This window comes from Anomaloglossus baeobatrachus, chromosome 7 (genome assembly GCF_048569485.1).
Source record: "Anomaloglossus baeobatrachus isolate aAnoBae1 chromosome 7, aAnoBae1.hap1, whole genome shotgun sequence".
Lineage (NCBI taxonomy): Eukaryota > Metazoa > Chordata > Amphibia > Anura > Aromobatidae > Anomaloglossus > Anomaloglossus baeobatrachus.
This window is the reverse complement of record NC_134359.1, coordinates 310,034,901-310,048,288: the sequence shown is the minus strand read 5'-3', so window position 1 is coordinate 310,048,288 and position 13,388 is coordinate 310,034,901. Positions and strand designations below refer to the sequence as shown.

Here is a 13,388-nt window from a genome sequence, read left to right as displayed (position 1 = left end):
TTGGGGCGTGGCCCCGCCTTCCCCACTCTCTGACAGGTTTCACACGAACGGCAGTAGGCAGCCACATCGGCCCCCATTTTTGGCCAGTAGAAATGCTGGTTTAACCTGGCCTTGGTCTTAGCGATCCCTAGGTGTCCGGCCATCGGAATCTCATGTGCGATCCGCAACAACTCCGTCCGGAACGGATAGGGTACCACCAACTGTCGGTCCCTGGGCCACGCCTCCGGTGAACCCTGCTGGACCGTGGCCCGGTACAGCCGTCCTTGGTCCCAGACCACTCGCTCCGGGTCCGAGTCCGAGGGAGGCTGTGCCGCCTGCTCCTTAAGAGCTTTCAGGCTGTCGTCAGCTTCTAACGCTGCCTGAAACCCCTGACTAGATGTGGCCAGAATCGACGAGACTGTCACATCTTCAGTCAGTACCCCGGGACCTGTGTCCTGGCCTCCACCTGACTCGGCTGCCACTTGGTCAGAAGGGGAAGAGCTATCGGACCTCCGGGAGGCCCCTTGGCTTCCAGCACTCCCACTGCGGGTGACAGCGGCCACAGCCGCTGCGACCGTGGGTCGTGCCTGCTCCTCCTCCGTTCCTGACCAAGTCGCCGGTTCAGGCAGACCTACCTGGCTTCCTGACACCCCGGTTGTGGGGGAACCATGCACCGAGATCTTACCTGGGAGCACTTCCGCTCCTGGACCGGCCCCAATCTCACCTGCCTGTTCCCCTCCTGCAGCAACAGAACCCCGCTGTGAAATCTCTGGGGACCCCACATTTGCTGTGGTAGCCCCCACCCCACACACTGGTCCTCCCCCTGCAGCACCCTGCTCTCTGCTTATCCCTGCAGAGGGCAACAGATCCCAGCTCACAGGCTGGTTACTTGTAGAGGCATTGTCACACCTTTCTCTGACCCCCTCCCCTGTCACAGCTGCAGCTGAGTGTGTGTCTATGGTGTCTATGCAAGCAGAAATATCAGAGTTCACTCCCTCCTCCCTTACATCATTCATAGATAACACATTAACATTGTCAGGAGTCATGTCAGTACTGGCTGAAGGTTCAGCCCTTGGGGGGGGCCCAAACTGGGAGGTTATCTGCCCCAAATCTGTCCCAAGTAGCACGTTTGCAGGGATCCGATCAGTTACCCCCACCTCCCTCACCCCTCGCCCTGCGCCCCAGTCCACATAAATGTCAGCAACAGGCAGCGCCGGGTCAATGCCTCCAATCCCGGAGACAGCGAGGGTTTTTCCAGGGATCAAGTCTTGGGGGGACACCATCTCAGGCCGCACCAGAGTCACCTCCGAGGCGCTGTCTCGCAGTCCTATGGTCACAGACCGGCCGACGGTGACAGGTTGGAAGCTGTCCAGGGACCTACCACCACCCCCACCCACACAATACACCTTGGGCGGCCCTTGGGACGGGGACGGAGCCGGGGCCTTGGGACGCTGAGGGCACATGGCCTTGAAGTGTCCAGGTAGGTTGCACTGGTGGCACCGTCTTGGTTCTGCCACGGGCCTGGAGAGGGGAGTTGAGGGGGACACCCCCTGCAGTCTAGGGGCAGGTGGGGCAGTCGCAGAATTCATCTTACCCCCTCTCCAGGCGCTGCTGGTGGCCGCTCTCCTGGCCTCAGGGGCCCGGTTGTTGGTGTAGTCATCGGCAAGGGCAGCTGTAGCCGTGGACCCCTTTGGCTTCTGGTCTCGGATGAACTGGCGGAGATCCTCAGGGCAGTTCCACAAGAGTTGCTCCGTGATGAACAAGTCCAGGATCTCCGGTCCGGTGGAAAGCTGCAGGCCTTGGGTCCAGTGGTCGGCAGCTCGGGCAAGTGCCCGCCTGTGGTCAGCCCAGGAGTCCTTTGGTCCCTTCTGTAGGCTCCGGAACTTCTTGCGGTAGGACTCCGGGGTGAGGTTGTACTGTTGGATCAGGGCCCGCTTGATGGTGTCGTAGCCCTGATCTGCCTCAGCAGGCACGTCCCCAAGGATATCCAGGGCCTTACCCCTTAAACGGGGGGTCAGGTATTTGGCCCACTGCTCCTTGTCCAGATGGTGCTGCAAGCAAGTCCGTTCAAAAGCAGTCAAGAAAGAGTCCAAGTCTCCATCCTTCTCCAGCACTGGGAAGTCCTCAACACGGACCTTTGGAAGTTTGGTGTCTTGAAGGTCACGTGTGGCTGATGAGGGCCGGAGCTGAGCTAGCTGCAGCTGGTAGTCACGCTCTGCCTGGCGCTCTTCACGCGCTGCCTGCCGCTCCGCAGCCTCAGCCTCACGCGCTGCTTGCCGCTCTGCCCTGCGCTCTGCCAGGAGTCCCTTGTAGCCCTCCTGGTCTCCAGCCTGGAGAAGGGCCATAGCCATTTGAAGAAGGCTATCCGAGCCTCCCAGGCTCGGTGGAATGGCACGTGGTGATCTGCGGCCCGCTGCGGAGCCTGGTGATTCACTGTCCCTTGCAGAGCGGAGGGCTGGCATCTGGCTCGTTGAGGACCCTTGGGTGAGCTGCTCCTCATCTTGTCCATAATTGCCAGCTTGTGCGCTGTCCTCTGCAGAACGGTTTTCTGGCGTCGAGCTCCTGGAGGACTCGTGGGCAACCTCCTCATTACTGCCCACAGCACCGTCCTCCCTCTCTTCGGCTCCTGCTTTAGCATTGGCCAGTTGCATAGCTCTGCTCCTGGTGCCATCAGCCATTCTTGCAGACTTTTGGTCACTGACACAGAACTGACACCTGATGCCTCCACACACCTTACAGTATCTGCACTCTGACACTCTAGTGTTGAGCTAGTCTGAAGACCCCAGCAGCCACAGCTGCTGCAGGCAGTCTTTAGTGTCTGGGAGTATGGGTCTCACACTCACACACACTATTATCTCGATCCCACCGCTATGCCACCAATATGTCACAAACCACCGGGGGGGTCACTCAGAAATCCCCCGCGCTGGCTACCAGTACGTCACAATCGGGGGGTAACAAGTGGGGGGTCACCCCTCCTTTATACCTCCCGACCGACAGAGCACGTGATGCGCTCTCTAGCGCCCCTCTTATAGTCAGGCCAATTATGGAATTGCCCGACAATAAGCAAGGAGGCCGCTATACTACTTATGCCGATTATTGAAGGGTCCCCGGTGAGAGTAGGGTATATATTCCCCCGACCTCCGCGGGCGGAATATATAAAATCTCCCCGAATCTCACTGGCCTCCCCACAATAATCCTTGGCACAAACTCGCTGCCACCAACCGCTTCACGGTAACTATTAGCCGAACACACAGACGTGGGATTCAAGATCGAGATAACAGAACAGCCCAAGATTAATTATATAATTTAATCAGCCTAAAGCACACTAGAAACTACAATATATACAATAGGGAATCTACAGAATATACATATGTCAGAGTACAGTTACAATCAAAGCATGGGTTACAAACAGGCATACACAGTTCCAGCAGTTACCTTGTTGCGTCTGGCCACAGGGGGGCGCTGTAGACCAGGTTTCCAGGAACTCCCACAGATGTTTCCTACACGTGACCCCCAGCGAAAGAACCCTGGAAAATGGCCGAAGTAGGGTTATCAACCTGGGCAGATCCAGGTCCCCTCCTACCTTAGTGACCTCACAGGGAAGCACTGCCACTCCCCCTGCATGGATCAGAATTATCCAGCAAAGGGGATATTGGCCATAACTTTGCCTGGGAGCGTCGTAGGCAGACGCCAATGCTCTCATTGTGACAGTTATGAATTTAGCTACAGAACGAGGGGACTCATGACCTGTCTGCCAGTTCCCCATTGGCTGATATCACGCCTGGGGCATTTCCCAATGTCCTGCTCCCATAAAAAGGGGGTGCCGGCATCGTCCACATGCGGAGACACCATTTTTATGGTTGCCATATTTATCGGAAATATGGCTTGCGAGATATGAACCATTTTTTACTGGAGTCGTTCTGTCTAGCTAGTTCCATAGCCTTGCTAATGAGATACAACTCTTGTTACAGGGTGACGGCAGGGAGTCATCCTGTGTCCATTGTTCCCACACCACCTCATCTCCATATCACAGGACATGGCCATTAAGGTGTAAGTGGAACACTGAGAACAAGAAGGGAGGGGGCACTGCCAGGGAGTGATGAGGGATTATGACTGGAGTCATAATTCATCTTCATATCCCGGGATTTGCCTCACAGTCTCCTCCATCAGTCGCTGTATATACTGGTCTCTGCTCCTGTGTACACCTCCCTGTGTCTCCTCCATCAGACACTGTATATGTGGTATCTGCTCCTGCGTACACCTCCCTGTGTCTCCTCCATCAGACACTGTATATACTGGTCTCTGCTCCTGTGTACACCTCCCCGTGTTTCCTCCATCAGTCGCTGTATATGTGGTCTCTACTCCTGCGTACACCTCCCTGTGTCTCCTCCAATCATCACTGTATATACCGGTCTCTGCTCCTGCGTACACCTCCCCGTGTCTCCTCCAATCATCGCTGTATATGTGGTATCCGCTCCTGTGTACACCTCCCCGTGTCTCCTCCAATCATCGCTGTATATACCGGTCTCTACTCCTGTGTACACCTCCCTGTGTCTCCTCCAATCATCGCTGTATATACCGGTCTCTACTCCTGCGTACACCTCTCCGTGTCTCCTCCAATCATCGCTGTATATACCGGTCTCTACTCCTGCGTACACCTCCCCGTGTCTCCTCCAATCATCGCTGTATATACCGGTCTCTACTCCTGCGTACACCTCTCCGTGTCTCCTCCAATCATCGCTGTATATACCGGTCTCTGCCCCTGCATACACCTCCCTGTGTCTCCTCCAATCATCGCTGTATTTACCGGTCTCTACTCCTGCGTACACCTCCCCGTGTCTCCTCCAATCATCGCTGTATATGCCGGTCTCTGCTCCTGCGTACACCTGCCCGTGTCTCCTCCAATCATCGCTGTATATACCGGTCTCTACTCCTGCGTACACCTCCCTGTGTCTCCTCCAATCATCGCTGTATATACCGGTCTCTACTCCTGCGTACACCTCCCCGTGTCTCCTCCAATCATCGCTGTATATACCGGTCTCTACTCCTGCGTACCCCTCCCCGTGTCTCCTCCAATCATCGCTGTATATACCGGTCTCTGCTCCTGCGTACACCTCCCCGTGTCTCCATCAATCATCGCTGTATATACCGGTCTCTGCTCCTGCGTACACCTCCCCGTGTCTCCTCCAATCATCGCTGTATATACCGGTCTCTACTCCTGAGTAACACCTCCCTGTGTCTCCTCCAATCATCGCTGTATATACCGGTCTCTGCTCCTTTGTACACCTCCCCGGGGGTCCTCCAATCATCGCTGTATATACCGGTCTCTACCCCTGCGTACACCTCCCCGTGTCTCCTCCAATCATCGCTGTATATACCGGTCTCTGCTCCTGCGTACACCTCCCCGTGTCTCCTCCAATCATCTCTGTATATACCGGTCTCTGCTCCTGCGTACACCTCCCTGTGTCTTCTCCAATCATCGCTGTATATACTGGTCTCTACTCCTGCGTACACCTCCCCGTGTCTCCTCCAATCATCGCTGTATACACTGGTTTCTACTCCTGTGTACACCTCCCTGTGTCTCCTCCAATCATCGCTGTATATACCAGTCTCTGCTCCTGTGTACACCTCCCCGTGTCTCCTCCAATCATCACTGTATATACCGGTCTCTGCCCCTGCGTACACCTCCCCGTGTCTTCTCCAATCATCGCTGTATATACCGGTCTCTGCTCCTGCGTACACCTCCCCGTGTCTCCTCCAATCATCGCTGTATATGTGGTATCTGCTCCTGCGTACACCTCCCCGTGTCTTCTCCAATCATCGCTGTATACACTGGTTTCTACTCCTGCGTACACCTCCCTGTGTCTCCTCCATCAGTCGCTGTATATACTGGTCTCTGCTCCTGTGTACACCTCCCTGTGTCTCCTCCAATCATCGCTGTATATACTGGTCTCTGCTCCTGTGTACACCTCCCTGTGTCTCCTCCATCAGACACTGTATATGTGGTATCTGCTCCTGCGTACACCTCCCTGTGTCTCCTCCATCAGACACTGTATATACTGGTCTCTGCTCCTGTGTACACCTCCCTGTGTTTCCTCCATCAGTCGCTGTATATGTGGTCTCTGCTCCTGCGTACACCTCCCTGTGTCTCCTCCAATCATCACTGTATATACCGGTCTCTGCTCCTGCGTACACCTCCCCGTGTTTCCTCCATCAGACACTGTATATACTGGTCTCTGCTCCTGTTTACACCTCCCCGTGTCTCCTCCATCAGACACTGTATATATGGTCTCTGTTCCTGTGTACACCTCCCCGTGTTTCCTCCATCAGTCGCTGTATATGTGGTCTCTACTCCTGCGTACACCTCCCTGTGTCTCCTCCAATCATCACTGTATATACTGGTCTCTGCTCCTGCGTACACCTCCCCGTGTCTCCATCAATCATCGCTGTATATACCGGTCTCTACTCCTGTGTACACCTCCCCGTGTCTCCATCAATCATCGCTGTATATACCGGTCTCTGCTCCTGCGTACACCTCCCCGTGTCTCCTCCAATCATCGCTGTATATACCGGTCTCTACTCCTGCGTACACCTCCCCGTGTCTCCTCCAATCATCGCTGTATATACCGGTCTCTGCTCCTGCGTACACCTCCCCGTGTCTCCATCAATCATCGCTGTATATATGGTCTCTACTCCTGCGTACACCTCCCCGTGTCTCCTCCAATCATCGCTTTATATACTGGTCTCTACTCCTGCGTACACCTCCCTGTGTCTCCTTCATCAGACACTGTATATACTGGTCTCTGCTCCTGTGTACACCTCCCCGTGTTTCCTCCATCAGACACTGTATATACTGGTCTCTGCTCCTGTTTACACCTCCCCGTGTCTCCTCCATCAGACACTGTATATGTGGTATCCGCTCCTGTGTACCCCTCCCCGTGTCTCCTCCAATCATCGCTGTATATACCGGTCTCTACTCCTGTGTACACCTCCCTGTGTCTCGTCCAATCATCGCTGTATATACCGGTCTCTACTCCTGCGTACACCTCCCAGTGTCTCCTCCTTCATCAGTCGCTGTATATGTGGTATCTGCTCCTGCGTACACTTCCCTGTGTCTCCTCCAATCATCGCTTTATATACTGGTCTCTACTCCTGCGTACACCTCCCTGTGTCTCCTCCATCAGACACTGTATAAACTGGTCTCTGCTCCTGTGTACACCTCCCTGTGTCTCCTCCATCAGTCGCTGTATATGTGGTATCTGCTCCTGTGTACACCTCCCTGTGTCTCCTCCATCAGACACTGTATATACTGGTCTCTGCTCCTGTGTACACCTCCCTGTGTCTCCTCCATCAGTCGCTGTATATGTGGTATCTGCTCCTGCGTACACCTCCCCGTGTTTCCTCCATCAGTCGCTGTATATGTGGTCTCTGCTCCTGTGTACCCCTCCCCGTGTTTCCTCCATCAGACACTGTATATACTGGTCTCTGCTCCTGTGTACACCTCCCTTGTTCTCCTCCATCAGTCGCTGTATATGTGGTATTTGCTCTTGCGTACACCTCCCTGTGTCTCCTCCATCAGTCGCTGTATATATGGTCTCTACTCCTGCGTACACCTCCCTGTGTTTCCTCCATCAGTCGCTGTATATGTGGTCTCTGCTCCTGTGTACACCTCCCCGTGTTTCCTCCTCCATCATTCGCTGTATATGTGGCATCTGCTCCTGTTTACACCTCCCCATGTCTCCTCCATCAGTCGCTGTATATATGGTCTCTACTCCTGCGTACACCTCCCTGTGTTTCCTCCATCAGTCGCTGTATATGTGGTATCTGCTCTTGCGTACACCTCCCTGTGTCTCCTCCATCAGTCGCTGTATATGTGGCATCTGCTCCTTTTTACACCTCCCCATGTCTCCTCCATCAGTCGCTGTATATGTGGTCTCTGCTCCTGCGTACACCTCCCCGTGTTTCCTCCATCAGACACTGTATATATGGTCTCTACTCCTGCGTACACCTCCCTGTGTCTCCTCCATCAGTCGCTGTATATGTGGCATCTGCTCCTGTTTACACCTCCCCATGTCTCCTCCATCAGTCACTGTATATGTGGCATCTGCTCTTGTTTACACCTCCCCATGTCTCCTCCATCAGTCGCTGTATATGTAGTCTCTGCTCCTGTGTACACCTCCCCGTGTTTCCTCCTCCATCATTCGCTGTATATGTGGCATCTGCTCCTGTTTACACCTCCCTGTGTCTCCTCCATCAGTCGCTGTATATGTGGCATCTGCTCCTTTTTACACCTCCCCATGTCTCCTCCATCAGTCGCTGTATATGTGGTCTCTGCTCCTGCGTACACCTCCCCATGTCTCCTCCATCAGTCGCTGTATATGTGGTCTCTGCTCCTGCGTACACCTCCCCGTGTCTCCTCCATCAGACACTGTATATATGGTCTCTACTCCTGCGTACACCTCCCTGTGTCTCCTCCATCAGTCGCTGTATATGTGGCATCTGCTCCTGTTTACACCTCCCCATGTCGCCTCCATCAGTCGCTGTATATGTGGTCTCTGCTCCTGTGTACACCTCCCCGTGTTTCCTCCTCCATCATTCCCTGTATATGTGGCATCTGCTCCTGTTTACACCTCCCTGTGTCTCCTCCATCAGTCGCTGTATATGTGGCATCTGCTCCTTTTTACACCTCCCCATGTCTCCTCCATCAGTCGCTGTATATGTGGTCTCTGCTCCTGCGTACACCTCCCCGTGTTTCCTCCATCAGACACTGTATATATGGTCTCTACTCCTGCATACACCTCCCTGTGTCTCCTCCATCAGTCGCTGTATATGTGGTCTCTGCTCCTGCGTACACCTCCCCATGTCTCCTCCATCAGTCGCTGTATATGTGGTCTCTGCTCCTGCGTACACCTCCCCGTGTCTCCTCCATCAGACACTGTATATATGGTCTCTGCTCCTGCGTACCCCTCCCTGTGTCTCCTCCATCAGACACTGTATATGTGGTCTCTGCTCCTGTGTACACCTCCCCGTGTTTCCTCCTCCATCATTCGCTGTATATGTGGCATCTGCTCCTGTTTACACCTCCCCATGTCTCCTCCATCAGTCACTGTATATGTGGCATCTGCTCCTGTTTACACCTCCCCATGTCTCCTCCATCAGTCGCTGTATATTACGGTCTCTGCTCCTCATGTCTATGCTCTTTCGCCTAATGCTATGTCTTCTCTCGCTTTCTTGCAGTTACCCTGATTGATTCTTATGAATCCTCCACATTCATTTTCCTGGTCTTTGACCTGTGAGTATGATCTAGTTCTTCTGAGATGAATCTTCAGGTGATCTTGGTGATTTTCATGGTATGGTATTTTTTTGGCTAGGATGAAGAGAGGGGAGCTGTTTGACTACCTAACAGAGAAGGTGACCCTGAGTGAGAAGGAGACCAGGTGGGTTCAGTTTCCGGTGGGAGCTTCAGCTTTCAGTAGGTGGTGGTTTGTTTCTTGGTCGGATGAGGCATCGATCTGAGGACTGTCGCTCTCTGACTCTCCAGAGCTTGGCTATTCAGAGGCCTATCGTTGATCAGTTTACCAGTTCTGGGGTGTTTTTTTTTCAGTGGGGCGGTAATAACAGGATCTGCCCGACTTCTCTTTGACAATTACACGGAGTCGGACGCTCCTGATCATCTGTTTTTGTACTAGAAGCGGACATCCTATAAGCTAGAGCAGAAGATCCTTTCTAGAGTCAGTTTTCTTGGTGAGGAACATCTGCCTCTTACTGTAACTTTCTAACCCTGATTTCTTCATTACAGGTGTATTATGCGCTCACTTTTAGAGGCTGTCTCATATCTACATGGAAATGGCATTGTCCACCGTGATCTGAAACCAGAGAATATTCTAATGGACGACTGTCTGAACATCAAGCTTTCTGACTTTGGTTTCAGTTGTGTCTTGAAACCTGATGAGAAGTTGCGAGGTAATATCTCTTAGGCTATGTGTCCACGGTAGAATGTACCTGCGGATTTTTCTGCATGAAAATCCGCGACTTTCGTGGCAAATCCGCACCTTATTTTTGCCGCGGATTACCGCGAATTTGCCGCGGATTTTTTTTTTCCCATTCTATACCCAAAATCCGCACCAAAATCCGCAACAATAATTGACATGCTGCAGATTTTTCCAGATCAAAATCCACGGCAAATCCGCCGCGGAAAAATCCGCAGCATGGACACAGCATTTCCAAAATGCCATTGAAATGGCTTGGAAGTGCCGCTGCTGCAGATTTTCGGAAAATCCGCGGCAAAATCCGCAGCGTGGGAACATAGCCTTACACTTTCTGGGCATAATGTGATTTCCGTGGTTAGTGATTGTACCCTGTGCTGTTCCTCTGACAATTTATTTGGTGATCAGAGCTTTGTGGGACACCAGGATACTTGGCTCCAGAAATCCTGAAGTGTTCGATGGATGAAACACATCCCGGATATGGGAAAGAGGTGGATCTGTGAGTATGCCTGGAACATGGCCGATGACTACGTGATTGGGAAGGTGCCGGGGAACACGTGGTGGCAGGTGGTCTCTTAACTTTTGGGTATGTACCCTGTGTTGTAGGTGGGCATGTGGTGTGATTATGTATACATTACTGGCTGGCTCGCCTCCCTTCTGGCATCGTAGACAGATGCTAATGCTGCGGATGATTATGGATGGACGGTATCAGTTCAGCTCTCCTGAATGGGATGACCGATCTGCAACAGCCAAGGATCTGGTATGGTGCCCGGGGCCTCAGATTGGGGCAGATGAGCTGACAATCTTTCTGAGCGTCATCTGTTTTTCTGTCGTCTTAGATCTCCCATCTTCTTGAGGTTTGTCCAGACAATCGTCTTACTGCAGACCAGGCGCTTCAGCACAGATTTTTCCAAAGTCACCAGCGAGAGCGTGGCTCCACTGTCGCTCCGCATCGTCGCTTTCGGGTAAATTTGCTCTTTATCATTTGTGATGCTTCTTTTATTCATCAGTTCTTGTTAATGATAACTATATAAATGTCGAGTCCTAATAACCTGTTGTCTATTCTCTTTCGCAGATTGCAGCCTGGGCGGCTTTGGCTTGTGTTCGCATTTTGGTGAGATGGCGGCAAGCTCGGCCCGTCACCCGAGGACTCCTCATAAGAGACCCATACGGGGTGAAGGGCATCAGAAGACTGATCGATGCTTGTGCTTTCCGGATCTATGGGCATTGGGTGAAAAAAGGAGAGCGACAGAACCGTGCAGCTTTATTTCAGAACCAGGCCAAAGCCCTTTTATTGACAATGGGAGACGAAGACGAGCTCGATGGAGACTTCTAACCTCATGACTGATGCAAAATCGGGTTACTGATGGTGCACAATTAGTCTGATGGGTCAATATGTGCGTCTCCCCCAATGTAGAGGAAACTACGGGTATTCAGTACAGATTTCTCACGGGGAGTCGCTCCCTACACGAGCAGACTATACCTCCAGTACGGCACACCGCACGTATTATGGGCACAATCCCGGACCTCGTCTCTGTGTAGACGCCACATTGTGAAGTATGGAGTCATTTACTCGGATTCACACGCCTGCACTTCATTCTCATTCCCCCATGTTCTAGCATTGGTCTCCTCTGTATATGTCACTATACATTCCCAAGTTTTACCAGTGAACGACTATTATTCCATGTAATAAAGACTTGTGATTGTAGAGTGACTGCACATGTTCTGGAATATCTACTTAGCAACCAGTGACACCCCACAGATCCGGAGCAAGGTAACAGAACAGACTACTGATCCCTGGTCAGGTCCAAAAGGACAAACAGGATTGGAATAGAAGGTGATATACTATGTTTAAAACCAGTGTAATATTGGCACCTTCAACCACCAAAGTGGTGTTTAGGGATCAAAAGCACAACCAAGTAGCACCCAAGTTCATATTCCATGAAGACCTCATGAGCAATGGTCCCGCGCAGGCTGGAGACCTCAGGAGCTATGGTCCCGGGAGCGCGCAGGCCGGAGACCTCAGGAGCCATTGTCCCGGGGGCGCGCAGGCCGAAGACCTCAGGAGCTATGGTCCCGGGGGCGCGCAGGCCGAAGACCTCATGAGCAATGGTCCCGCGCAGGCTTGAGACCTCAGGAGCAATAGTCCCGGAAGCGCGCCGGCCGGAGACCTCAGGAGCTATGGTCCCGGGGGCGCGCAGGCCGAAGACCTCATGAGCAATGGTCCCGCGCAGGCTGGAGACCTCAGGAGCAATAGTCCCGGAAGCGCGCCGGCCGGAGACCTCAGGAGCTATGGTCCCGGGAGCGCGCAGGCCGGAGACCTCAGGAGCTATGATCCCGGGGGCGCGCAGGCCGGAGACCTCAGGAGCTATGATCCCGGGGGCGCGCAGGCCGGAGACCTCAGGAGCTATGATCCCGGGGGCGCGCAGGCTGGAGACCTCAGGAGCAATAGTCCCGGGAGCGCGCAGGCCGGAGACCTCAGGAGCTATGGTCCCAGGAGCGCGCAGGCCGGAGACCTCAGGAGCTATGATCCCGGGGGCGCGCAGGCCGGAGACCTCAGGAGCTATGATCCCGGGGGCACGCAGGCCGGAGACCTCAGGAGCTATGATCCCGGGGGCGCGCAGGCCGGAGACCTCAGGAGCTATGATCCCGGGGGCACGCAGGCCGGAGACCTCAGGAGCTATGATCCCGGGGGCACGCAGGCCGGAGACCTCAGGAGCTATGATCCCGGGGGCGCGCAGGCTGGAGACCTCAGGAGCAATAGTCCCGGGAGCGCGCAGGCCGGAGACCTCAGGAGCTATGGTCCCGGGAGCGCGCAGGCCGGAGACCTCAGGAGCCATGGTCCCGGGGGCGCGCAGGCCGGAGACCTCAGGAGCCATGGTCCCGGGGGGTGCAGGCCGGAGACCTCAGGAGCCATGGTCCCGGGGGCGCGCAGGCCGGAGACCTCAGGAGCCATGGTCCCGGGGGCGCGCAGGCCGGAGACCTCAGGAGCCATGGTCCTGGGGGGCGCAGGCTGGAGACCTCAGGAGCCATGGTCCCGGGGGCGCGCAGGCCGGAGACCTCATGAGACCGAAAAACTAATTTCTCTAAAAACTATTTTTATTTATAAACGTTAAAATTGGTTGATTCAAGCCATATCTCACACTATCATATCTAGCTATATCGGTCAGTGAGCACACACAGGTCGTGCAGAGCTGGATAACCTCTGATGGGGATATTATTCTAGAAGGTGAGGGATAGCCCGAGGGGATTATGCTTAATGGTTTCAGGGATAACAATGAAGGATCAAGATGAGGGCCAGGCTGCAAATCCCTAGTCTCGCTCCGTCCTGGCCGCGGAGGTTAATACACCCTAAGGTTCTGGGTGCCCCCGCTCAGCGTCGGCTATCCCTAGTAATCCCTATACCTGACTGTGTGCCATTAA

General features: G+C 53.9%; 1 protein-coding gene across 1 annotated transcript in view; it reads left to right on the top strand.

The window, feature by feature from the left end:
• The window catches only part of PHKG2 (phosphorylase kinase catalytic subunit gamma 2), a 29,125-nt gene extending 17,446 nt beyond the window's left edge, over positions 1–11,679 (top strand). Inside the window, exons 3-9 of the mRNA XM_075318691.1 lie at positions 9,217–9,271; positions 9,351–9,416; positions 9,779–9,942; positions 10,374–10,464; positions 10,572–10,725; positions 10,805–10,930; positions 11,041–11,679. Coding sequence (XP_075174806.1) covers positions 9,217–9,271; positions 9,351–9,416; positions 9,779–9,942; positions 10,374–10,464; positions 10,572–10,725; positions 10,805–10,930; positions 11,041–11,301 — 917 coding nt within the window. The 3' untranslated portion in view covers positions 11,302–11,679. The remainder of the gene's footprint in view (positions 1–9,216; positions 9,272–9,350; positions 9,417–9,778; positions 9,943–10,373; positions 10,465–10,571; positions 10,726–10,804; positions 10,931–11,040) is intronic.
• Positions 11,680–13,388: the final 1,709 nt, after the last annotated feature.